This window comes from Oryctolagus cuniculus, chromosome 1 (genome assembly GCF_964237555.1).
Source record: "Oryctolagus cuniculus chromosome 1, mOryCun1.1, whole genome shotgun sequence".
NCBI classification, from domain to species: Eukaryota; Metazoa; Chordata; class Mammalia; order Lagomorpha; family Leporidae; genus Oryctolagus; species Oryctolagus cuniculus.
The window spans coordinates 12,030,610-12,057,978 of NC_091432.1; the positions used below are offsets into that span (position 1 = coordinate 12,030,610).

At 39.0% G+C, this 27,369-nt stretch overlaps 2 protein-coding genes across 13 annotated transcripts in view; both read right to left on the reverse strand.

The window, feature by feature from the left end:
* The window catches only part of LOC103351662 (membrane-spanning 4-domains subfamily A member 8), a 71,129-nt gene extending 69,090 nt beyond the window's left edge, over positions 1–2,039 (reverse strand). For 4 of the 9 annotated variants that reach the window (XM_051854556.2, XM_051854548.2, XM_008271912.3 and 1 more), the window contains exon 1: positions 1,890–2,038. The gene's annotated coding sequence lies outside the window, so the exon portion shown is untranslated. Of the gene's footprint in view, positions 1–1,889 lie in introns of all 9 variants that reach the window. The other 5 variants (XR_007922930.2, XM_051854606.2, XR_011384450.1 and 2 more) reach the window with 4 other exon arrangements.
* A 7,421-nt stretch (positions 2,040–9,460) lies between these two features.
* The window catches only part of LOC108177942 (membrane-spanning 4-domains subfamily A member 12), an 84,229-nt gene continuing 66,320 nt past the window's right edge, over positions 9,461–27,369 (reverse strand). For 2 of the 4 annotated variants that reach the window (XM_051854657.2, XM_051854665.2), the window contains exons 5-7: positions 16,542–16,661; positions 13,383–13,494; positions 9,467–9,793 (exon numbers count right to left, since the gene is read on the reverse strand). In XM_051854657.2, coding sequence (XP_051710617.1) covers positions 13,390–13,494; positions 16,542–16,661 — 225 coding nt within the window. In that variant the 3' untranslated portion in view covers positions 9,467–9,793; positions 13,383–13,389. Of the gene's footprint in view, positions 9,836–13,382; positions 13,495–16,541; positions 16,662–27,369 lie in introns of all 4 variants that reach the window. The other 2 variants (XM_051854662.2, XM_070064112.1) reach the window with 2 other exon arrangements.

A 27,369-nucleotide genomic window follows, 5' to 3' on the forward strand; every position in this document is an offset into this window, starting at 1 on the left:
TAATATACAGGATTCTGTCACTTCTATGATTCCATCAGGTATTACAGAGGCTTCTGCCAACTTTGATGATTTCATTAGGCTAGAAGACAGCTCAGTCTGCCTGCAACTGGCCTATAAGCTCATCAGAACGCTTTTCTTACGTTTCAGAGCAACTCCGATAACTTCATGATCCCTAAGTGTCTAATGGCCAAAATTTGAGATGCTTTCTTAATATAATTTGCCACAGAATGAAAAAAAAAAAAAGACAAAAACCTGATAACCAAGCAAGAGAAACTGAAGCCTAAATCCAGATTCTATACTATGACCACAGTACATTTTTAAAAAAATTTCATTTGCCTAGGAAAGCATGGATTTTTCAAATATTCATTTATTTATTATTTGAAATTAAGCATTCCAAAGAGAGAGAGAGAGAGAAAGAGAGAGAGAGAGAGGGCTTCCATCTGCTGGTTCACTCCCCAGATGACTGCAAAGACCAAGGCTGGGCCAGGTCGATGCCAGGAGCTAGGAGCTTCATCTGGTTCTCCCATGTGGGTGGCAGGGGCCCATACACTTGAGCCTTTTCCTGCTGCTTTCCCAAAGCCATTAGCAGGGAGTTGGATTGGAAGTGGAGCAGCTGGGACATGAACTGGCACCTATATGGGATGCTGGTGTCACAGGTGGCGGCTTACCTGCTATGCCATAGACTTGGCCTCCATTTTGGCATTTCTAAACTAGAAATCACATGTGGTAGTCATTTGCGTGAAATCTATAGATAGCTTCTGGTTGCCAAGTCACAGGGCACACTCCTTTGTGTGGCTCATTAGAGCAGGGTGTGTCCTGGCCTGCGCAATATTTTCCCCACATAGTACTCCCTCCATTCATGACCACTATTTCCACTACCATGTGATATTATACTCCTGGTTTTCTCAAATACATCTTCACCGCTGTAAAACCTCACATAGTGTTGCAGGGTCTGACTCTAGCAATGTGTTTGCAAATTGTAGGAATCTGTTAGTTTCTTGCAAAATAAATTTGAAAAATAAAATTAAAATTCTGTTAGATCATTATCACATTATGCATAAATGGCTACATTTGTTTCTATCAGGCCTGTGTTTGGGGAGATCAGCCTTGAAGTGTAGGTTCTCTGGCATTTATTGAATTAATTTTGAAAAGCCTTGGACAGTTACCACAAGGCCAGTACAATCTCCAGAGGAAAGCAGGCTGACTAATGCGTGTTGTATGTACTAAGTAGCCTTGAGAAGAGAAAGCAAACTCTGGTTTAGATGTTGAGGGTCAAACTGAATTTGTATGGGCAAGCCAACTAGATTGCAAGAGGTGATTCTCACAAGAGTCCCTTCTTACATGGGAACCTCTTGTGGCCTGCTCCTGGTGTGCAGCAGAACATTCGCTTAGTCATGATGGAGAATTCTTTCAAGCAATGCTTGGTAGAACAATCAGGACAACTCCTAACTCACTGCTCCTGGAAATCAGTGCAGACTGTGAGTTTCTGTTTACATAATCTCTATGTCAAAAACAAAGGCACATTTCCTAAGCCACAAAGAATATGAGGATAATGTAAAACGGGGGGATGCAAGGGTTAATAGTGCCAGTTTGTTTTCTGATTCTAGGATATTCAAGTCAATACGTCATCTATATATTCTCCTGTGAATTGGTCAATTTACTTATATCTGAAAGGGTGCTGTGCAGTAAAACCAGATAATTCATTCAAAACACACATTGAAAGGGGGGGTGTTGAAAAAATGAAAAGTACCACGATGTATTAATGGGGGTCTTCCTGATTGTAAGTGGTTTGGAAGCGCTCTGTGGAGTCGTTGGGAACACTAGCTCCCAGCAGGTGCTCGTTTTATTCCTAGCACGAGTGGCAGCCCAGTCACAGACCCCACACTCACGTGTAGCGGACGCGCAGATTGGCATCATTCCGCAGCAGCGTCCTAAACTCAGGGCCTTGGCGGTCTGCGGAGCCCAGTGGGCGCTGCTGCCTCGGTCGCGTCCCTCATTCCCCTCTCGCGGGGTTCTAACGCCGCGGTTGTGGCCAAGAGCGTGGCTTGGAGGGCGAGGGCGTGGCACGAGGACACCCGCGTGGACACCTGAGCCGGCTGGGGCTCCCGGGAGGAGGTGGGGCCGTGCACTGACAGAAGTGCTGCTCCTCCTGGCTGCGTAGGCGTCACCCTGTCCTTGCGCCTGGGCACACCGCGGAGAAGAGGCGGCCGTGTTGTCACCTGCAGAGACAGCCCACTTAGAAGCGTCGTTTTCAGAATCTTCGATAACACTGAGTGGGTGCAACGTTACTCTTAAATTCTTTGATCCTCAGTTGATTGTTTTGTAGAGTGCTGCTGATCCCAGCTCACACACCTCGGGCTCCCGTAACAGAGCTTTTAACACCAAAGCCTTTTTATGAATGTACAACACGGCTTCAAGCTTATGTCTTTCGTGGGAAACCTCACATACCTGTGCTTCACAGTGGTACCCAACACATGTAGAACGTGTGTGATTGCAAGGTCTGGTGTGTGTTGAATTGTTCCCATCCTATGGGGATGATACCTCTTGAACTCTTTTATGCTTAATGTTTTGCTAATCCTTTACTTTTCATTGAGTGCAAGTTATGTGCCAGGCACTGTTCTCAATGCTGGGCACACAGCAGAAAAGAGATGAAATAATCTACCTTCTTGGGGTCTTATATTAAGAAGGATGAGTGTGATAGCAAACAAGATCTGTAAGAAGAACATACAGTAAGTTAAGAGTAGTAAAGGCTAAGAAGAAAAGTATGGAAGGGAGGCAGAGTGAGTGGAGAGTAAACAAGGGCATTCTGGAAAGTTCTCACTACAAGGACAGCATTTGATCAAAGTCCTGAAGAAGATAAAGGTGAGAAGAACCTTGTGGATACCTCTTGAGAGAAAACAGCCGGCAGCTGGAAAGGTAACTGGACAGTAGCATGAGGGGCTTCAAGGAGGGTTTGGCTAATGCAGGCAGTGAGGAGAGGGAGCCAGGAATGATGGGGGAGGAAGCTCCTCCAGGGCCTTTTCAGGAGGGTGGCTTTACCTGTGCGTGGGACGAGATACCACAGAAGCTTTTTATGGTTTGTTCAATTTTTTTTAAAGATTTTATTTATTTACTTGAGAGGTAGAGTTACAGACAGTGAGAGAGAGAGAGACAGACAGAGAGAGAGAGAGAGAGAGAGAGAGAGAGAGAGAGAAAGGTCTTCCCTCCGTTGGTTCACTTCCCAAATGGCCGCAACAGCTTGAGCTGCGCTGATCCGAAGCCAGGAGCCAGAAGCTTCCTCTGGGTCTCCCATGTGGGTGCAGGGGCCCAAGGACTTGGGCCATCCTCCACTGCTTTCCCAGGCCGTAGCAGAGCGCTGGACTGGAAGAGGAGCAGCGAGATCTCAAACTGGAACCCTTATGGGGTGCTAGAACTCCAGGCAGTGGCTTTACCTGCTTATACCACAGTGCCTACCCCACTAGCAATTATTCTTAATTTGTTGTTTGGTATTCTTTTGAAAGGAATAATTTCCCTTGAAGAATTACACATATTACAAGGATGACTTGTATAAGAAAGGAAAATGTAAAGACAAAGTTGTCCACTTGCCTCTCTTCTATTTAACATCATATTAGAGGCTATAATCAGGGCAATTAGAAAATAAACAGAAATAAATGGTATCCAGATTGGTTGAAAAATAAATTACTTCTGTTAACAGATGGCATAATATTGTATACACAAAATTCTGTGGACTCCACATCCCAAAATTTATTATGACTAATCAAGTTCAGCAAGGTGGCAAAATATATAGAATATTCCATGGCATTTCTACTCACTAGTAATGAAAAACCAAAAATGAAATCAAGGCAGTATGATACACAAGGATTAGACATAAAAAAATCTATGAAGGGGCAGGCAGGTATGAGGGTAGAGCAGTTAAGATGCCCCTTCGAATAGCCACATTCTATAGCAATGTGTCTGCATTCATGTTCTGGCTCTGCTTCGGATTCCAGTTTCCTGCTAATCTACACCCTGGGAAGCAGCAGGTAATGTCCCAAGTACTTGGGTCTCTGCCATCCATGTGGAATTCCTGCTGTCTTTTACAGGTTGACATCTGGCCAGTGCAGGCATTTGGAGGAGTGAGCCACTGAATGGAAGACCTCTGTTTCTCTCTTTCAAATAAATAAACACAACTGTGAATCCAGAATTAATCCCTTACATTTATAGCTGATTGATTTTTGACAAGGATGCTTGGATAATTCAATGGAGAAAGATTAGGCTCTTCAACAAATGGCTCTGGGACAACTGGCTATTCATATGCAAAATAATTAGTTTTGATCCCTACTTCAAAATATATAAAAAAAGTTAACAGAAAATGATGAAAGACTCAAATAGATATTAGCTAAACCTATAAAACACCTAGAATAAAATATAGGTGTAAATGTTCATGACTATGCATGGGCACTAGCTTCTTTTTTTAAATTTTGTTTTTGAAATTTATTTATTATTTATTTGAAAGGCAGACTTACAGAGAGAGGAGGAGAGAAAGAAGAGATTTTCCACCCACTGGTTCACTCCCCAAATGGCTGCAATGGTTAGAACTGGACCAGGCCTAAAACATGAGCCAGGAGCTTCTTCTGGGTCTCCACATGGGTGCAGGGGCCCAAGCACTTGGAACATCTTCCACTGCTTTTCCAGGCACATGCGCAGGGAGCTGGATTAGAAGTGGAGCAACCAGGACTCTAACCAGTGCCCATATGGGAAGCCAGCATTGCAGGAGCAGGCTTAATCTGCTAAGCCACAGTGTCAGCCCCAGCGCAGCAGTTTCTTTGATATGACACCAAATACACAAGTAACAAAAGAAAAAAATAGATAAATCTGAATTTATCAAAATGAAAAACTTTTCTATATTAAAAAAATCATCAAGAAAGTGAAAAAGAAAATCCTTAGAATGGAGGAAAATATTTGTAAATCATAAATCTGATAAGGAATTTGAGAATGTGAAAAACTCCTGCAACTGAACAACAAAAAATGTAGTCTTATTTTAAAAATTGGCAAAGAATTTTAGTAGATAACTCCCCCCAAGAATAAATGCAAATGATCAATAAACATGTGATGATGTTCATCTATCACTGAGCAAAAGCAAATCAAAACAACTTCACATCCTTTAAGATGGCTTTCACTAAAAAGACAAACAATAACAAGTGCTTGTGAAAATGTTGAGAAATTGAGATCCAAGAATATTGTCAGTGGAAATTTAAAAGTGTGCAGCTGCTAGTTTAGAAGCCAAATGACTCTAAAATGTTAAATATAGAGTTCCCATATGACTCAGTAATTGTTAGGTATATAGCTACAGGGATTTAAAACATAAGTTCATAAAATCTTGGCCACAAATGTTTATAGTAATATTTCATAATGGCTAAAAATGGAAACCCTAATGTCTGTTAAATAAAGAGTGAATAAACTGTATTTGGTATATTCTTATAATGTAATATTGTGTGACAAAACAGAACAAGTTACTGATTCATGATACAACATGCAGAAGCCTCAAAAGTATTATGTTAAGTGAAAGAAGGCAAGGGCTGGCGCTGTGGCTCACTTGGTTAATCCTCTGCCTGCAGCACTGGCATCCCTTATGGGCGCTGGGTTCTAGTCCCGGTTGCTCCTCTTCCAGTCCAGCTCTCTGCTGTGGCCCGGGAGGGCAGTGGAGGATGGCTCAAGTGCTTGGGCCCCTGCACCCACATGGGAGACCAGGAAGAAGCTCCTGGCTTCAGTTCAGCATAGCTCGGGCCGTAGCGAACATTTGGGGAGTGAACCAATGAAAGGAAGACCTTTCTCTCTGTCTCTTTCTCTCACTGTCTGTAACTCTACCTGTCAAATAAAAATAAATAAATAAAAAAAGAAGGCAGTCACAAAAGACATTCATATGAAACTGCCTTAATGGACAAGTCCAGAGAGAGAGAGAGGATATGTAGTTGTGCAGTATGGCTGGGGTGAGTAGCGGGGAACAGTAATGACTGCTAATGGGTTTGGTGTTTCTGTTTAGATAAAAAGGGTCTAAAGTTAGGTGATGGTGGTGTTATATATTAGAAACCACTGTACTTCATATAGGTGAATTTTTTATATGTGAATCACATTTCTGTTAAATTCTTATTAAAAAAGCAGAATTAAGCCACTGACTGTAATGTAAATTAAGAATATGTTACCTCAAAAACTAAAAAAAGAGAAGGAGTAAGGGTTGCAGGAAGAGTTAGGGAGGAAGAGAATATCATTATATTATTTTGTTTTAAAGATTCATTTATATATTTTGAAAGTCATAATTACAGAGAGAGAGGGAAAGAGAGAGAGACAAAAAAATCTTCCACTCTCTGGTTCACTCTCTAGTTGGCTGTAATGGCCAGTGCTGGGCCAGGCCAAAGCCAGAAGTAGGAGCCAGGGGCTTCTTCCAGGTGTCCCACAAGAATAGCAGAAGCTAAGGTACCTGAGCTATCATCTTCTGGCTTCCAGGGGCTTTAGCAAGGAGCTGGATTGGAAGTGGAGCAGCCAGGACTTGAACCAGCACCATTTGGATGCCAGCATTGCAGGAGACGGCTTTACCTGCTATGCTACAATGTTGGCTCCTTATTATATTCTTTTTTTTTTTTAAGATTTATTTATTTTACTTGAAAGTCAGAGTTATGCAGAGAGGAGAGGCAGAGAGAGAGTCTTCTATCCGCTGGTTCACTCCACAATTGGCCACAACCAGAGCTGTGCTGGTCCGAAGCCAGGAGCCAGGAGCTGCTTCTGGGTCTCCCACGTGGGTGCAGGGGCCCAAGGGCCTGGGCCATCTTCTACTGCTTTCCCAGGCCATAGCAGAGAGCTGGGTAGGAAGTAGAATAGCTGGGACTCAAACTGGAACCCATATGGGATGCTGGCACTGCAGGCGGCAGCTTTACCTGCTACGCCACAGTGCCAGACCCTCCTCATTATATTCTTAAAATTGTATCTATGAACTATATTGAATCTGCTAAAAATTAAAAAAAACTAAAAATAAATAAAAGGAGAACAAAAAATGCAGAGTACATGCATAATTTTATCTCCTAAGTTATGAAATTTGTAATATTAGGTACTGATGGTTCCTTCTTTTTCAGGGGGTTGGGGTGAGGGGAGGTCAGATTTGTCATTTTAAATATTTATATGTTTACTATTTTGGCCAGAATGTATCATTATAGTGCCAGTGACTTCCTTTCCACAAAGGCAGGGTCTTTCTCTTTTGTTCACATTTGTTTTCTCAGTAATAATAATTAGTCATTATAGGTAGTCAATAAATAGTTCTTAGTAAATATATGAATGAATGAATGAAAAGGGCTATCTTACAGTTCCTGATCACTTGGAGATGATCTCTGTGCTATCCTAATTCTAGTTTACAGTCTGTGATCAAAACAACCGTCCTCAAGCTCCTGTACGAGGGGACCACAAAAAGTTTCATGGAAAATGGAATTAAAAGTTGTTTATTTTGGTGGAAGGAATTGAAATTCATGCATAGTTTTCTGATAATATGCATTTTTCCATGAACATTTTGGAGGTCCCTCATATTTCATGACTCTGTATCTCAAGATATTCTTTGTATTACACCAGGCCGTGTTAAAGGGTGCGGGGACTGGGGCCAAAATCTTATCCAATTTATACTTGCAGGGCAGACTGCCCTGGTGCTGAGTTCATCAGCAAACAGGAAAGAGATTCAGTTTCTGATGGTACTGCTCAGAGAGACCCATCTTTTAGTACATTTTCCCACAGGGGTTGCTGTTGAGCAGTCTGTCCTTATGGAAATTGTACTATTTTTTTTTATAATTCTGACATAGGCCCCTTATGTATTAGTAGCCTTGGTTCATGTTATTGTCCCCTTGAGCTCTATATTACTCTCAAATATCCTTCTTCAGCCAGGATACTGCATAGCCAACTCACTATCTTATTGAAACTTATAAATGCAGAGTTCCCACCCTGTAATTCTACCTTCTCTGTGTAGGATATTGTAGTGTATCTCTCACAGTTACACAAAAAGAAACCATAACAAACATGTAGTCTAAATCCATTGGTGATCTCTAGCTATGCTTCTCATTAATTTTTGACTATAATTTGGTCATTTCTCTCACTGATAGTTGTTAACTCTTAATCCAAACAATTACCTTACTTATTTTCACAATTCACTCTTAAATGACTGCCTTGCCACATATATAAAAGAAAAAATGAAGGGTCCTCACATTCTTTCCTCATCCCTCCCCAGTATTGAAACAAGAACTAATTTCTGCTGTTGTCTTACTTGCTAAGAATTAGGTGTCCTTCCTCTGTTCTAAAGTGTGTATGTCTGTGCTATTAACTTCACTTCCTTCCACGGGCTCATTATTTTCACTAGATCAATTATCTCTTTATCCTCAATACACTCAAATTGTATTCCCTATTAAATAAATATTTTTAACCCATAGGCATGTTCAAGTCTCTTCGACAGCGTGGTTTTCAGTACATAAAGGTAGACTGAGCAAGTGTTATTCCTCATTTGTACTCCAATTCCAAGGAATGACAAAAAGCAATCCCTCACCACAGAAGAAAATAAGAAGTCACACTGTTAGTGTACCAGACTATGTATACATCCCTAAGAGACTGAAAGTAGACAGAGGTATATTTATGAAAATGTGCACTACATAAAACACCTACAACACAGGACTGTTCCAAATGGTGGGAATTCTTACAGTTCATGAGCAAATGGCACAAACATATATAACAAATATTTTACTCCTGAATTCATATTCCAAAGAAATTATTCTAGGAGGTAGGATGGGGCAACCTAGATGTCCACTGCTGGTACAGTGAATGTGTAAATATGTTGGATTCGAACCACAGATGATTAGATAGCATTTGAAATAAATAAACTGATAAATTTAGTGATGGCAACATGGATGGATCTTGAAAATATACTGCCAAAGAGAGAAAAGTTTGTGTGAATGTATGTGTGTGTGTGCATGCTTTATTTGAATTACAAACACATGGCTACCACAGAATGCCATGAATTTTCTGGGACACTTACAAATAAAATTATTTATGTTTTACATAATGGAGCAATGTTCATGGTGAAAGGGAAGGTGAGGTGGAGCATGAAAATGAGTGAACATTTCTTAAGAATAGGGAAGAGTCCCTATAGACACAACAGAATATTTCTAAGAAGATATCTAAAATGTTTACAAAACTTAATTGCGATGAGCCATGGAGTAAAAGTGTGGTAAGAAACAAGGGACATTATGGAAGCTTGGATTTCTAGAAAAACTAACATTCAATAGGCATTCATTCATGAAGTCTCAACACCCTAGAGAGATGGCTTCTTGACTATAGGTAATCTATGCATATTTTAATAATATCTTGTTAATGTTAGAGCTAATAAGAGATATTCACAGGCAATAAGACTGCATAATTTATGATAATTTTAATTGAAATCATTGTTGATCACATTGCTATATCAATATTAGATCTAGATTCTCCTCCAGAAATGGTATGGATTCACAGAATTTCTCTTGTATGAAAGAATTCCTGAACTCAGGCTGAGCATCTTTACCCTACATAAACTTATGATAAGGTCTCCCATACAGAAAAAACTTATTCATAATTTTTTCATTTTTATTAATGAAATGGGGGAAAGGAAATACTGTGATGGACTTAATTAAATGACATTTTCCATGAAGCATCTTGAACAAAATGAAGTTCTTCATTTGCCACTAAACTTTCTTCCTTGAATGAGATCATGATGGTTCTTTAACATGTAGGAAAAGGATCTCCTTCTGCCATGAACCTGAGGTAAGATGGATGCCAGTAAATTGATAATTAGTACACTCTAAAATGAAGAAGTATAAAATTTTGGATAGCATTTTGGAAAGAATTATAACAGGAATATTCTTAACATTTTTAAACTAAACTATGTGCTTTTGATATTTTTAGTTTCCTTTTTCCTTCCCTCCCTCCCTCCCTCCCTCCCTTCCTTCCTTCCATCTTTCTATTTTTTTCTTTAGGTTGAAAGACAAAGACAAAGCTATATGAATTAATAGTCTCCAAGATAACTGTTGACCATATAAGGAGACACAGTTTTCTATACAGACTAAATAATCTTACCATTAAGTATAGTGTTGAATACCTATCAGTTTTTTAAAAAGATTTATTTATTCTTACTTATTTGAGAGAGAGAAAGAGAGCTGCTGGTTTACTTCCCAAATGCACACAACAGCTGGGCTGGGCCAGGCCAAAGCCAGGAGTTAGGTACTCCACCCAGGTTTCCCAAGTGTGTCACAGACTCGAGTATTTGAGTCATCATCTGTTGCCTTCTAGGGTGTGCATTAGCAGGAAGCTGGAACTGAAGTGTAAGCCATTATAGACCAATGGAACAGAATAGAAATTCCAGGTATCAATCCACACATCTACAACCCACTTATCTTTGACAAAGGAGCCAAAAGGAGTCCCTGGAGCAAGGACAGCCTCTTCAACAAGTGGTGTTGAGAAAGCTGGATCTTAGCATTCAGAAGTATGAAACTAGACCCATACCTTACACCTTACATAAAAATCCACTCAAAACGGATCAAAGACATAAATCTATGACTTGATACTATCAAATTACTAGAGAACATTGGGGAAACTCTGCAAGAAATTGGCATAGGCAAAGACTTCTTGGAAAAGACTCCAGACAACAGAGGCAATCAAAATCAAAATTGACAAATGGGATGACATCAAGCTGAGAAGCTTCTGCACTTAAAAGAAACACTCAGCAAACTGAAGAGGGAATCAACAGAATGGGAGAAAATATTTGCAAACTATGCAAGTGATAAAGGGTTAACATTCAGAATGCTTAAAGAGCTCAAGAAACTCAGCAATAACAAAACAAGCAATCCAGTTAAGAAATGGGAAAAGGACTTGAATAGAGATTTTTCAAGAGAGGAAATTTAAATGGCTAACAGACACTTGAAAAAATTCTCAGGATCACTAGCCATCAGGGAAATGGCAAATCAAAAACACAGTGAGGTTTTATCTCATTCCAGTTAGAATGGCTTTCATACAGAAATCAACAAACAATAAATGCTGGAGAGAATGTGGGGAAAAAGGTACCCTAATCCACTGTTGGTGGGAATGTAAAATGGTGAAGCCACTGTGGAAGATGTATGGAGGTAGCTCAGAAATATAAATATAGACCTACCATATGACCCAGCGTTCCTACTCCTGGGGATTTACCTAAACCCAAAGGAATAAGGATCTTAAAGAGTTATCTGTACCCACATGTTAATTGCAGCTCTATTCACAAGCTAAGATATGGAATCAACACAGATGTTCATCAACTGTTGCCTGCATAAAGAAATTATGGCATATATACACTTTAGAGTACTACTCAGCTATATAAAAATTGAAATCCTGTTGTTTGCAACAAGAATGATGCAAATGGAACCCATTAGACTTAGTGAAATAATCCGGTCCATCCAACAAAGACAGATAACATATTTTCCCTGATCCAGGGAAAGTAATAGAGTACCTAAAAAATATTGTTTAGGAGTGAATGTACATTTTGAGATCTGATGATTGTTTACAGCCCTTGTATCTACTGTTAAGGAACAGTGTTTTTTTCATATTATTGTTGAACTCTTTTTCTTAGTGTGAGATTAACTATATGATCATCAAATAAACTGAAAATAGATCTTTGTAAAAATTAAGAGTGGTAATGTGAGAGGGAGGAGGAAAAATTGTTGGAGCTTGGGTGGACGGATGGTAGCGGGGGATACATTACTCTGTTCCTAAATCTGTACATTTGAGATACATGAAACTTGTATAACTTAAATAAAAATAAAGTATATGGGGGCTAAATTATTACAGGAAATTAATACTGTACTGCAACACCAAGCTCTCATGCTGTATGAGGAAAACAAGGAAGACAGAAACAAAATATATTTAGGAGCTCATACAGAAAAGGCTGTCATATTATATCAGTTCAGAGACATTTCTCAGCTCCCTGGCAGGAGCAGACAGGTGGATGGTGGTGCGCTTAAAGGGAAAAGAGATAAGGAAATAACCTGTGGTTGAGATGATCAGTTCATTTTTTAATCTATTTTATTTTCATTCAGTATCATCTGTGTGGGGAGCAACTCGGACTAGACTAAGTTACTGGAATTAAGACTTATTTATGCATCTGCTCTCCCACAATATGGCGCTGAGAGAAAGAGACCAAACAGCCTCTACGCAGCTGCCTCGTCAGTTTGATAAGCTGCAGGAGCTGATCCTGCTCCTGATTGGAGGAGAGCAGCGTGCTCGGCATGTGGGCAGCAGAGTTGGGATTGGTGGGAGAGGACTATAAAGGAGGAGACAACATGCACCAAGGAACATCTGAGGGGAACATCTGGATAACATCTGAGCAGCCCCCGAGAGAGCCGGCCGGCGGTGTGCCGCTCCCCCGCGGAAGTGGGGAAAGTGGCAGGGGGAGCTGCCCTTCCACAGAGGTGGAGGGGTCAGCAGCCAACCTGGGAAGGACCAGCAGCAAACCCGGGAAGGGCCGAGCAGACAAAAGAACAGCGCAGGGTTCTGTGTCGTTCCTCCGCGAAGAGGGGGAGCGACAATCTGGGTGAAAAACTCTAGTGGGAAGCTGGAGATGTAAGTTTGGAAGCATCATTATGAAGGTCTAGGATAGAGACTGAGCATTAAGACTGTTGTAAATTTATAGATGGTTAACTAAGCTGTAGACAGACATACATGGTGTTGTCCATAGAGAAGCTAAAGTTGGACAAGTCAAGGGGAAGAATATCATCTGCTTAAAGATGTAAAGGCCCATGTAAGAAGTCGGCAGATTTGTGAGATAAGGAAGTGTAACATGAGGAAGGAGCAGCCCTTTCCATTTCTAGCCTGTTCTATCTGCTACACGACAAATGGACAAACAACACTCTCCTTCACATCAGCCTTATGATTATAAACCTGGGCCTCTGCAGCCAGACTGGGAAGAAAGGACAGAGATATCTTTCACCAAAGCTTTTTGCCATCTTTCCAACTTCCCAGTTACTACAAAATCTTGGTTTCTGAAGACACTAAAGTTCTACATTTTGATATTTTAAAATTCTTTCTCCCAAATTTTGAAAATTTATGGTTTAACATGTGTGTCAATATCCTTTTACCTGGTAATGACTTCTACAAAGCTTTTTTGTTTCCAAGAAATTATCTGTTGAATTAAGCAGACACGAGCTAGAGATCGTCTTCAACTGTACAGAGACTCACATAGCATGTGATAGTAAGTACAGTGTTTTCAATTACTTATAATCACACTTTAGTGATGACCCTATTTATGTGTAATTCCTATCAAATAGGGTTCATAAAAGAAATCATTAGCTTCTGATTCACCAAGGGAGATGTGAGATACTCACTGAATTTTTATCTTCTTTTTGCTTGTTTTGCCCAGCGTGTCACTGTAATTGCCACAAGCAATTCCAAGAGGCTGAATAACAACAAATACTCTGAAAGGAGTTTAGCACTTTTCTGTATCCAAAAAGAAAATGTACATTACTTACAGATATTTATAGCTTAATACTTTAAACATAATTAAAACATCATAAAATGCAGGAAGAAGAAAAATAGAATGGAGAATCTACTCACTACATCCTCTACTCTCCAGCAAATGATTAATTTAAAATATTTTACTTGATTTTGTGATAATAACTGATAATTTTTTGAGGGTGATGATAAACTGATAAATTTCTGTCAAATGGATAATTAGAATAATGAGAATAATTGGTTGTGTTTCCTGCTTGTTTGTTTTCTTTGGTTGTGAATAAGACCAGCAAATATTCATTGAGGCATTGGGACCCATGAACCCCTACAGAAGATAGACTTGAGACACTCTTGAGTTATAGGACTCATTTTTCATATAAGTACATAAAATTTGCCTGGCTATTAGGAAAAGACTCTAAACGGGAATTTATGCTGAAGAAAGAGAAAGTTTGAATTTGTATCCTGGGTTCAATATAAGGATTTATGTATCCAAGGCACTGGCTCTTTCTTTCTGATTTTGTCCCTCTGACTATAAGTTCCAACGCACTCATATCCTCACAGAATAGTTGGGCTGGGGACAATAATACAGAATTTGTTATATTGGAAGCCTACCCACTTCAGTACCTGAAATACTTCTGTTACAAGGCCACCATGGGTTCTTCAGACCAATGTTCAATAATGACACCTTTTAATAGTAACTGAATCACTCTCCCCTGCTCCACTTTGACTATGACCTTGTCTAAACAAGATAAGAATCGGAGAACTCAGAGGGCTTCCATAGCCTTGGAAACTCATGACTGGAGCATAGGGAGACTACTGATGCCATAGACAGGAGTGTCAATTGGTAAAGTCAACAACAGGAGTCACTGTGCACTTACTCCTCATGTAGGATCTCTGTCCTTAATGTGCTGTGTATTGAGATTTAATGCTATAATGAGTACTCAAACAATATATTTCACTTTGTGTTTCTATGGGGGTGCAAACTGTTGAAATCTTTACTTAATGTATACTAAACTGATCCTCTGTAAAAAAAAAAAATTATCAACTCCCAACTTGACTCTCACTGGGATTAAACATGACAATAGGTCTGATCTGATTTCATCTTCATTTAAAAAAAAATCATCTATTATTTTTCACTTTATGTTTCTGTGTGAGAGCAAACTGTTGAAATCCTTACTTAATGTATACTAAGCTGATCTTCTGTATATTAAGATAATCGAAAATGAATCTTGATGTGAATGGAAGGGGAGAGGGAGTGGGAAAGGGGAGGGTAGTGGGTGGGAGGGACGGTATGTGGGGGAAGCCATTGTAATCCATAAATCGTACTTTGGAAATTTATATTCATTAAATAAAAGTTAAAAAAAATAGTAACTGAATCATGGCAATATAAATTATGGATATGCTTATGGACTGCTGAGATGTTCTAGGATTCTTTCATCCAAGAACTTGAGGTCAATATTGAACCTCTGGCTCTCAGTGGCCCTGAAAATCTTGAGAGGGTTAGCAGGGAAAGGGATTCAAGAGAAAGACTCTCAATTTCTTGCAAATATGAGCATTGGTGCTTCTAGAGATGAATTGAAAAAATGGAAGAGTTAATACCATAATGACATACTTGTCTAATAAAATGTGCTCTTACTATCATGCGGATATAATCTTAAGCAATATCATGATGTTTATATTATATTTGTTTAATACAATTTAATGTTTAATATATTTGTTTAATACAATTTATTGTTTCATTTTAAGATATCTATCAAGGTATCTGTCATACAATTTTAGCACTCCTTAAAGCACTAAAATGCTCTTTGATGTGCCACTGAATTGGTTTATGTTAAAGCCTCAATTTTGTGTGGTGAAATAATGTTGGCCGAAGATCTTCTTCATGATAGTAAGTTCTCTGCAAGTGACTAGCCCTGTAACCCTGAGCAAGTAGCTTCTTTATTTGCTTCTTTGTTAAAGCATAGATATAATTCACTGAGGAAGTTAGTAGTTCCACTCACAGTAAAATCACTACTGAAGCTACACAGAAAAATTGTCCAAAAAGTGCAACTTCTTTGGAACTAGATAATTAAAAATTTTGGATGCAGATTTAAGGAGCTTTCTGTATGAGGTTAGGAATTTTAAAAACAGACAACCTCCAAAGAAATACAATTCTGAAAACTTGGTTTCTAGGTCTTGACCCAAGGCCCACCTGTTTTGATCTCTGTCAAGTGCTGGGCAGACAGAATGGAGCGGAAATGTAGGAATCCAGTGGCCCTTATAGTTTACATTCCTACTCAATTTGCTTAGCACTGACTTCCATCTCTTAGCCTTCATAGCAACTTCTTCCATGTCAGTAAAACTATACATGTATGTGCACACACAGGTAAGTGTGCATATATCCAAGATTCACCAGCAGAGAAGCCCAGATAATGAAACACAGACACGACATACTTAAAAAAACTTACACAGATCTGTTGACAGATTGACAGATGCAAATCAAGCAGTGTAAAACTCTCTATATAGCTGTGTACATACAGAACTGAGTACACGGGCATTACAAGTTACAAACATGTACAGAGTTCAGCTTTGCTCTGTCTGTAGACTACATGACTGATATTTAAAATACTCTGAGGTACAAAAGTATGCCATGTTATTCTTCAGAGATTAAGTCTTGCTATAACAAACTTTATCTTTTAAGTCATGGGAGAACTGACCTTAGAAATGTAGATACCTGAAAGGAACAAGCTGCCCATCATAAACACATCACGATAATCAGGTAGGTCCAGAATTGTATACAATGTTCACTCACTCAAAATATATCTATAAATATGTATAATACCTTATAACTGGTTACTTGAGGTGTTGGGCAGTCCTAGGTTTAGAACATAGCCAGTATTTTGAATTACAATTATTATAGGTGAATATACCAAAGAGTAAATTGATGAGGGTAACTTGTAAGACTTGTATAATACTTAAATACTCTGATCATGTCCCAAAGAATTAATACATAATTTAAAATCATGAGGAAATTCTCAGAGAAACCTGGTACTTACATGAACCCAAATAAAATCTCCTGGAGTTAAACTAACTGCCAAAATCTCAAGCGAAATTAAAAGCACACCAATCGATGCAACAATAGCACTGATGATATGCATTACTATAGTGTAAGTAACCTGTAACAGATAAAAAGAATCACTCGGTCATTAGAAGTTATCCACATGCATCACTAGTAAGTTTATTCACATAGAACAATTCTATAAATTTTGATTTTTCCAGAATATTAAAAGCATTCAAAAGACTGAACTATATATTTTTCAGGATCTTAAAATGAGGGAATATTTTGGCAATTATGGTTATAGCACGCATATGCTTATTTCTTCACTGACTGTCTATTCTGTATTACGGAGACAATTTCCTACATTAGCGGATAAAGAGGCAGAAAAAATTGGCTTCAAGAAATTGTCAGGTTATTGAGGAAGACAAATGAGTGCATATTAAATGTGAATAGAATGTAAAAAAATTGCTAACAATACAGACAAATTCACAGTATCATAAGGTTTCAGATTCTAGAAGGCTAATAGTCCAGGACATTGGTATTGTTCATTTTGGAGAGCAAGTCGATGAGTTGCAGGAAATTATATTGTAAATACTTGTGCTATCTAGCTAGACTATTAAGATTTAATTTTGAAAATGGTGTGTAACTATGTGGCTGGAGATACCTATTATGTTTTCAGGCCACAGTCTTGTCAGACTATGTACTCTAGAAAATACATGCATATAATATTGTTGCATAATTGCATTTTGTCCCTATCATGGAAGTGATAAGTCATATGATTATTGTTGTTGAGGAGATCTTTCTCATATTTATTTCCTTGTGTGAATTTGCATTAATATATTTCTATTTCATATGAATTAGATAATAAGTGTGAAACCTAGACTATTGGATTGTAAAATCAATTTCACTGGATAAAACATGTTTACCTAAATTACTACATTGTGTATTAATCTCAATTAATTTATTCGTTTGGAACAAATCTCTCTTAAGGAAAGAAAACAAAATTAAATAAAAGCTCATTAATTCATTTTATAGCCTAAACACCCAACATCATTTAATAAATTGCAGTATTAGTTGTAACTCAGTGTCTAAAACAACATATTTGTTGAATTTTCAGCTATATGGACAAGTTATTATATGAAAACAATTTCTGTTGAGAATGAGAGCCAATTTCTTGAGAAAACATGTCAATAAGGCCACTTGGAACACGTGTGAAATTTTGCTGGCAAAAGTTTACCTGAATAAACAGAGGTACTTATTTTGGTTCCTGATCTAAGTTAATGTGGTGTTGGAGTGCACTGTAAGAAGGGATTGAAGGTGCAGATCAATAAGCATTCAGCCTATGGGTGTGAATGTAATGTGCCAGAGTTACTCTGAAAAGTTCGGCAGTTTTTTTAAAAAAGTTAATATTCATATGCCATGTGATTTAGGTACTCATCCAAGAAAGGAAGGCATGTGTCTATACAAAGACTTGTATGTGAATGTTCATAATAGCTTTATTTTCATGAATTCACAACTGTAAACAGTGCAAGTTCCATCATAAGGTGAGTGGATAAGCAAATTGTTATTATTATATATATATATGAATGGTCTTTCTGATGTGTAGTTGGATTCAATTGGCCAGGATTTTGTAGAGTATTTTTGCATCTATGTTCATCAGGGAGATAGGTCTATAGTTTTCTTTCTCTGTTGTGTCTTCTGAGTTTAGGAATTAAGGTGATATTGGCTTCATAGAAAGAATTTGGGAAGATTCCCTTTCTTTCAATTGTTTTGAATAATTTGAGAAGCACTGGGATTAGTTGTTCTTTAAATATCTGGTAGAATTAAGTGGTGAAGCCGTTGGTCCCGTGCTCTTCTTTTTTGGTAGCACGTTTATTACTGATCCAATTTCTTTCATGGTTATGGATCTGTTTAGGTTTTCTATGTCTTCATGGCTCAGTTTCGGAAGGTTGTATGTGTCCAGGAATCTATCCATTTCTCCTAGGTTTCCCAATTTGTTGGCATACAGCTCTTTGTAATGGTTTCTCATGATTCTTTTTATTTCTGTTGTGTCAGTTATATTTCCTTTTTCATCTCTAATTTTATTGATTTGGGTCTTCTCTCTCCTTTTTTTGGTTAGTTGGGCCAATGTTGTGTCTATTTTGTTTATTTTTTTCAAAGAACCAGCTCTTGGTTTTGCTGATCTTTTGTATTGCTTTTTTGTTTCAGTTCTGTGGGTTTCTTCTCTAATCTTCAGTATTTCTTTTCTTCTGCTGGATTTGGGTTTGGTTTGCTGCTATTTTTCTAGATCCTTGAGGTGCACAGAGAATTCATTTATTTGGTACCTTTCCAGTTTCTTGATGTAGGCACCAACTGCTATAAACATTCCTCTTAGCACTGCTTTTGATGTATCCCACAAGTTTTGATAAGTTGTATTGTCATTTTCGTTTGTTTCTAGAAATTTTTTGATTTCTCTTTTGATTTCTTCTATGACCCACTGTTCATTCAGAATCATGTTGTTCATTCTTCATGTTTTTGCATATGATACAGATATTCTTGAGTTGTTGATTTCAAGTTTCATTGCACTGTGGTCTGAGAAGATGTATGATATAATTTCTTCTTCTTTTTTTTTTTTGACAGGCAGAGTGGACAGTGAGAGAGAGAGACAGAGAAAAACATCTTCCTCTTCCATTGGTTACCCCCCCCACACACACAATGGCTGCTGCAGCTGGCACGCTGCGGCTGGTGCACTGTGCTGATCCGAAGCCAGGAGCCAGGTGTTTCTCCTGGTCTCCCATGCGGGTGCAGCGCCCAAAGACTTGGCCCATCCTCCACTGCACTCCCAGGCCACAGCAGAGAGATGGACTGGAAGAGGAGCAACAGGGACAGAATCTGGCACCCGACTGAGACTAGAACCCGGTGTGCTGGCACCACAGGTGGAGGGTTAGCCTATTGAGCCACAGCGCCGGCCAGTATAATTTCAATTTGTTGAATTTTCTGAGGCTCTATTTATGGCTTAGCATATGGTCAATCCTAGAGTAAGTTCCATGTACCTGGGATAAATATGTGTACTTTGTGGCTGTGGGATGGAAGGCTCTGTGGATATCTACTAGGTCTATTTGGTTTATAGTGTCAATTAGCTCTGTTATTTCCTTGTTGGATTTCTGTCTGGTTGATTTGTCCATTGGTGAAAGTAGGGTATTGAAGTCCCCTGCTACTATTATATTTGAGTCTATATCTCCCTTTAAATCCTTTAGTAATTCTTTCAAATATCCAGGCACCCTGTAATTAGGTGCATATACATTTATAATAGTAATGTCTTTGTGTTGGATTGATCCTTTAGTCATTATATAATGTCCTTCTTTGTCTCTTTTAATAGCTTTTGTGTTGAACTCTATTTTGTCTGATATTAGGATGGCCACACTGGCTTTTTTTTGGTTTATGTTAGCTTGGAATATCTTTTTCCAGCCTTTCACTTTCAGTCTACGCACATCTTTGCTTGTGAGATGTGATTCCCCAAGGCAACGGATAGATGGGTTTTCTTTTTTAATCCATTCAGCTAGTCTGTGTCTTTTTACTGTAGAGTTGAGACCATTTACATTCAGTGTGACTGTTGTTAAATACTGTCTTTTTCCTGTCATGTTTCCTTAAGAAGAGCTGTTTATGTATTTTGGTATTTGTTTGTATTTAAGCTGGGTCATTTTCTACATTCATCTTCTTTTGTAGTGAAGTTCTTGTTTGTGTTTCTGCGTGCAGTACATCTTTGAGCCAGTGTTGTAGGGCTGGACATGAAGATACAAATTCTTTCAGTTTCTGTTTGTCATGGAAAATCTTTATTTCTCCTTCATTCATAAATGATAGCTTTGCAGGGTACATTATTCTTGGTTGGCAGCCTTTATCTTTTAAAACTTGGAATATATCATGTCATTGTCTCCTTGCCTGTAGGGTTTGCAATGAGAAGTATGGGGTGAATCTGATTGACTTACCTCTGAATGTGATTTGTCTTTTCTTTCAGGCACATTTTAGGATTTGTTCTTTGTGTTATGAGTATTGCCACAATGTGTCGTGGTGAATTCCTTTTCTGGTCACATTTGTTTGGACTCCTGTGTATTTGCTGAATTTGCTTGTTTTTTTTTTTTTTTCAACCTGTTTACGTTGGAAGTTTTCTGGTATTATTTCATTGAAAATGCCTTCTAATCCGTTCTCTCTTTCCATACCCTCAGGGACTCCTATTATCTGGATGTTACAATGCTTGATTGAATATTGTAAGTCTCCAATCATGATTTTTAATTTTCTAGTTTACTCTTGTATTTGATCTGACTGTATTATTTTTGGAAGTTTGTCTTCAAGTTCTGATAGTCACTCTTCTATTTCATTTGTTTGATTCCTGAGGGATTCCATGGTATTTTTATTTAGTCAATTGAGTTTTTCATTTCCAGTATTTCATTCTGGCTTCTCTTTAGGATCTCTATTCCTTGGGTGTGCTTTTCGTTCAGATCTTGAATCATTTCTCATTGCTTTTAAGTAATCTGATTACTAATTTTCTGAATTCTTTTTCTGGCATGACTTCAAATTCCTCCTCAGCCTCTATTATGAACGGTTTAGCCTGCTCCATTGGCGAGTTCATAGGTTCTTCTATATTCTTTTTTTTGTTTTTTTTTTTATAATACTTATTTAATAAATATGAATTTCCAAAGTACAACTTTTGGATTATAGCAGCTTTTCCCTCATAATCTGCTCCCACCCCCAGCCATCCCATCTCCCACTCCCTCTCCCATCCCATTCTTCATCAAGGTTCATTTTCAACTATCTTTATATACAGAAGATCAATTTAGTATATATTAAGTAAAGATTTCAACAGTTTGCACCCACACAGAAACACAAAGTGTAAGGTACTATTTAAGTTCTAGTTATACCATTAATTCACATAGTACAACACATTAAGGGCAGAGATACTACATGGGAAGTAGGTGTACAGTGACTCCTGTTGTTGATTTAACAATTGACACTCTTATTTATGACGTTAGTAATCACCTGAGGCTCTTGTCATGAGCTGCCAAGGCTATGGAAGCCTCTTGAGTTCGCCAACTCCCATCTTATTTAGACAAGGCCATAGTCAAAGTGGAAGTTCTCTCCTCCCTTCAGAGAAAGGTACCTCCTTTTTTGATGGCCCGTTCTTTCCACTGGGATCTCATTCACAGAGATCTTTCATTTAGGTCATTTTTTTTAACAGGTTAATAAAGGCTTTAATTTCACACACAACATACTCTATGCATAATTTAAAAAGGAAACAACAACAAGGGAAAACTGTAAAGGATACAGAGGAGCAGTTCTGCTAAGACAAAGTGCCACTCCTTACAGAACAGAAAGAACTGGAATCCGAAGTCTACTCTGAACACAAAAGGGATCACCTCACAAATCATGTGGCCAAAGCTTCCAGCAAACCTACTCATGGCTCAATTAGGCAAACTGTAGGAGCCTCACCTCACTTCTGTCTCCCTCTCTAAGTACAAAGAAAACACAGTGGACAAGAGGAGGGAGGAAAACCCGGGGACAGAGGTGTGCACACCGACAAGATGTCTCACTCACAGGACTACTGTTTTCCAAACAGACCCTTCTTTGTTGTGGCATTTGACCCAACACACTTAGATCCTGACCCAGACCCTTATGCCACTCTATATTCTTATGCCAGTGGATGTACCTGTAATTCGAACATTAAGAAAAGTCTGTGTTATTAAAATCAAATGCTCATATGCATACTGCCACACTTCCCATTAAAAACTTGAAAACCTCAGACACATAGCATCCATGGAAAGGAAACAATTTACTAACTGGGTACAAAGGCTACAAGGAAAGACACTTCCTAAAGTGCAGTAGTAACCAGGCATGCCACAGGGCATCAGTGACTGTGGTGAGACACAGCAACACAACTGTCACTCAACAATCAAGGCCTAAAAAGTTATGGTTTTCCAATAACATATGCATTTTTTCAGATGTTAATAAGACACATAAAAATAGGTGATTTGTTTTTGCCACAGTGTCTTGGCTTTCCATGCCTGAGAAACTCTCATGGGCTTTTTAGCCATATCCGAATGCCTTAAGGGCTGATTTTGAGGCCAGAGTGCTGTTTAGGACATCTGCCATTCTATGAGTCTGCTGTGTATCCTGCCTCCCATTTGGATTATTCTCTCCTTTTTAATTCTAGCAGTTAGTATTAGCAGACACTAGTCTTTTTTATGTGATCCCTTTGACACTTAATCCTGTCATTATGATTGGTTATGAACTTAAACTGATCACTTTGACTAATGTGATAGCATTGGTACATGCCACCTTGATATTTTTCCTTTGTTCTTCAGCATTTCTGTTTGGTTTCTGTTTGGTTTAATTTTTAAGTTGATTTCCCTCTGGTATGGGCTGCTATGGTTCTGTGCTGGTTGCCAGTATAAGCAAGCCGCTCTACCTTCTAGAGCTTGTTTATTTCTGGTAACTGAGGGAGGTGGGTACTTGAGTAGGCTGGTACCTGGGCTTTGAGGACTATGCTCTGCCCCCCAGGGCTGGTATCCCTGTTCCTTTGTTCGCCTGAGAGCTCCTGAGCCTTCGTTGATCAGCCCCCCATCACTGTCCCCCCGTGTGATGAGGTGGGGAGTCACTCCAAACCAATGTGATCCTGTTCCCTGGGTGAGGTGGTCCCTGCCACTGAAGGTCCCATTCAGGAGGCAAAAGCACAGCCTGCCCTCTTTCACTCCTGAATGTAAACAAACAAGATGGCTGCTCTCTGCCCACTGTCACTCCGGTTGTGAGGGTGGGGGAAGACACCGAGGGATCATGGTGTGTTCAATCTCTCTGTTCATTCCCTAGAATCGCGCCCACTTCCCCATTACAGAAGGAAGCACTATTCACTTTGTTTTGCTTTTCTTACCAATTTATCCATGCTTGTGTCTCACCCGTCCCTCCCAGAGTACAGTGGGTATGGCAGGGTGGCTGTGGCAGGGCAGCTTCAGTGGCAAGTGCAGCGGGGCAGATGTGGTGGCAGTGGCTGCCATCCTCCCACTGGTTCTTTGTTGTGTTCTCTTTCTGCAGTTCAGGCACCTCTACCCTCCCTTGTGTAGTCTCTGGCACTCTCTGGTGTGCTCCGTGCCACTCCATGCCAACCTTCCATGGTTCCATCACCTAACTGTCCCCTGTATTCATCAATCTCTCTCTGTGTGACTCAGCACATCTTGCTGCTATACCGCCATCTCTTTTCTTGAATCTGAATCTTTTATAATTTTAGTAACCTTCCTTTTATCCTTTACAGATTTTGATTTGTAAACTATTCTTTCTGATATATGAATGGTTACTCTTGCCTTCTTTTGGGTTCTTTTTTCTTGGAATATTTTATTCTACCCATTCACTTTCAGTCTATGCATGTTCTCAGAGGTGAAATGAGTTTCGTGCATAGCTTACATACAGAAATCAACTAACAACAGATGCTGGCGAGAATGTGGGGAAAAAGGCTCACTAATCCACTGTTGGTGAGAATACAAACTGGTAAAGCCACTATGGAAGTCAGTTTGGAGATTGCTCAGAAACCTGAATATAATCCTACCACATGACCCAGCCATCCGACTCCTTGGAATTTACCCAAAGGAAATTAAATTGGCAAATAAAAGAGCTATCTGCACCTCAATGTTTATTGCAGCTCAATCCACAATAGCTAAGAAATGGAATCAACCTAAATGCCCATCAACAGAAGACTGGTAAAGAAATTATGGGATATGTACTCTATAAAATACTATACAACAGTAAAAAAAATGAAATCTGGTCATTTGCAATAAAATAGAGGAATCTGGAAAATATCATGCTGGGTGAAAAAAGCCAGTCCCAAAGGGACAAATATCATATGTTCTTCCTGATCAGTGACAACTAACAGAGCACCTAAAAGGAAACCTGTTGAAGTGAAATGGACACTATGAGAAACAATGACTTGATTAGCCCTTGTCCTGACTGTAGAGGAACAACTTACTATTTTATTCCTTTTAGTATTTTTCTGTTCTACTTAATACCATTGGTAGAACTCAATTAACACACAATTATTCTTAGGTGTTTAAATTAAACTGAAAAGTGATCCCTGTTAAATATAAGAGTGGGAATAAGAGAGGGAGGAGATGTACAGTTTGGCACATGCTCACTCGGACTTACCCTTAATGGTAGAGCAAGAAACGTGCCAGGGGATTCCAATCCAATCCCATCAAGGTGGCATGTACCAATGACATCTCACTAGTCAAAGTGATCAGTTTCAGTTCATAATTGATCATAATGACAGGATTAGTGTCAAAGAGATCACATAAAAAAGACTAGTGTCTGCAAATACTAACTGCTAGAATTAAAAAGGAGAGAACGATCCAACGTGGGAAGCGGGGTACACAGAAGACTCATAGAATGGCAGATGTCCTAAACAACATTCTGGCCTCAGAATCAGCTCTTAAGGTATTCGGAACAGGATAAAAAGCCCATGAGAGTTTCTCAGGCATGGAAAGCCAAGACACTGTGGCAAAAACAAATGACCTAAATGAAAGATCTCTGTGAGTGAGATCCCAGTGGAAAGAATGGGCCATCAAAGAAGGAGGTACCTTTCTCTTGAAGGGAGAAGAGAACGTCCACTTTGACCATGGCTTTGTCAAACTAAGATCAGAGTTGGAGAACTCAAGAGGCTTCCATAGCCTTGGCAGCTCATGACAAGAGCCTCGGATGATTATTGACGTCATAAATAAGAGTGTCAGTTGTTAAATCAACAACGGGAGTCACTGTACACCTACTCCCCGTGTAGTATCTCTGCCCTTAATGTGTTGTTTTATGTGAATTAACAGTAAAACTACTATTCAAACAGTACTTTATACTTTGTGTGTCTGTGTGGGTGCAGTCTTTGAAATCTTTACTTAGTATATACTAAATTGATCTTCTGTATATAAAGATAATTGAAAATGAACTGTGATGATTACAACTGCCATGTAGTATGTCCTGAAATCTGGTATTGTGATGCCTCCAGCTTTGTTTTTGTTGTACAAGATTGCTTTAGCTATTTGAGGTCTCCTGTGTCTCCATATGAATTTCAGCATCATTTTTTCCAGATCTAAGAAGAAGGTCTTCGGTATCTTGATTGGTATTGCATTGAATCTATAAATTGCTTTTGGGAGAATGGACATTTTGATGATGTTGATTCTTCCAATCTATGAGCATGGAAGATTTTTCCATTTCTTGTTATCCTCTTCTATTTCTTTCTTTAAGGTTTTGTAATTTTCATCGTAGAGATCCTTAACGTTCTTGGTTAAGTTTATTCCAATGTATTTGATTGTTTTTGTGGCTATGGTGAATGGGATTGATCTTAGCAGTTCTTCCTCAGCCGTGGCATTGCCTGTGTATACAAAGGCTGTTGATTTTTGTGCATTGATTTTATACCCTGCCACTTTGCCAAACTCCTCTATGAGTTCCAACAGTCTCTTAGTAGAGTTCTTTGGGTCCCCTAAGTAAAGAATCATATCATCTGCAAAGAGGGATAGTTTGAGTTCTTCCTTCCCAATTTGTATCCCTTTAATTTATTTTTCTTGCCTGATACCCTGGCTAGAACTTCCAGAACTATATTGAATAGCAGTGGTGAGAGTGGGCATCCCTGTCTGGTACCAGATCTCAGTGGAAATACTTCCAACTTTTCCCCATTCAATAGGATGTTGGCTGTGGGTTTTTCATAGATTGCTTTGATTGTATTGAGGAATGTTCCTTCCAAACCCAGTTTGCTTAGAGTTTTCATCATGAAAGGGTGTTGAATTTTATCAAATGCTTTCTCGGCGTCTATTGAGATAATCATATGGTTTTTCTTCTGCAGTCTGTTAATGTGGTGTATCACATTGATTGTTTTGCGCACATTAAACCATCCCTGCATACCAGGGATAAATCCCACTTGGTCTGGGTGGATGATCTTTCTGATGTGTTGTTGCATTCTATTGGCCAGAATTTTATTGAGGATTTTTGCATCTATGTTCATCTGGGATATTGGTCTGTAGTTCTCTTTCAATGCTGCATCTTTTTCCGGCTTAGGAATGAAGGTGATGCTGGCTTTATAGAAAGAATTTGTGAGGACTCCCTCTTTTTCGATTGCTCTGAATAGTTTGAGAAGAATTGGAGTCAGTTCTTCTTTAAATGTCTGGTAGAATTCAGCAGTGAATCCGTCTGGTCCTGGGCTTTTCTTTGTTGGGAGGGCCTTTATTACTGTTTCAATTTCTGTCTCAGTTATGGGTCTGTTTAGGTTTTCTATGTCTTGCTGGTTCAATTTAGGTAGTTTGCATGTGTCCAGGAATCTATCCATTTCTAATAGGTTTCCCTGTTTGTTGGCAGTCAAAGCCAAAATTAACATTTGGGATTGCATCAAATTGAGAAGTTTCTGTACTTCAAAAGAAACAGTCAGGAAAGTGAAGAGGCAACCAACGGAATGGGAAAATATATTTGCAAACTATGCAACTGATAAAGGGTTGATAACCAGAATCTACAATGAGATCAAGAAACCCCACAACATCAAAACAAACAACCCACTTAATAGATGGGCCAAGACCTCAATAGACATTTTTCAAAAGAGGAAATCCAAATGGCCAACAGACACATGAAAAAATGTTCAAGATCACTAGCAATCAGGGAAATGCAAATCAAAACCACAATGAAGTTTCACCTCACCCCAGTTAGAATGGCTCACATTCAGAAATCTACCAACAATAGATGCTGGAGAGGATGTGGGGAAAAAGGGACACTAACCCACTGTTGGTGGGAATGCAAATTGGTTAAGCCACTATGGAAGTCAGTCTGGAGATTCCTCAGAA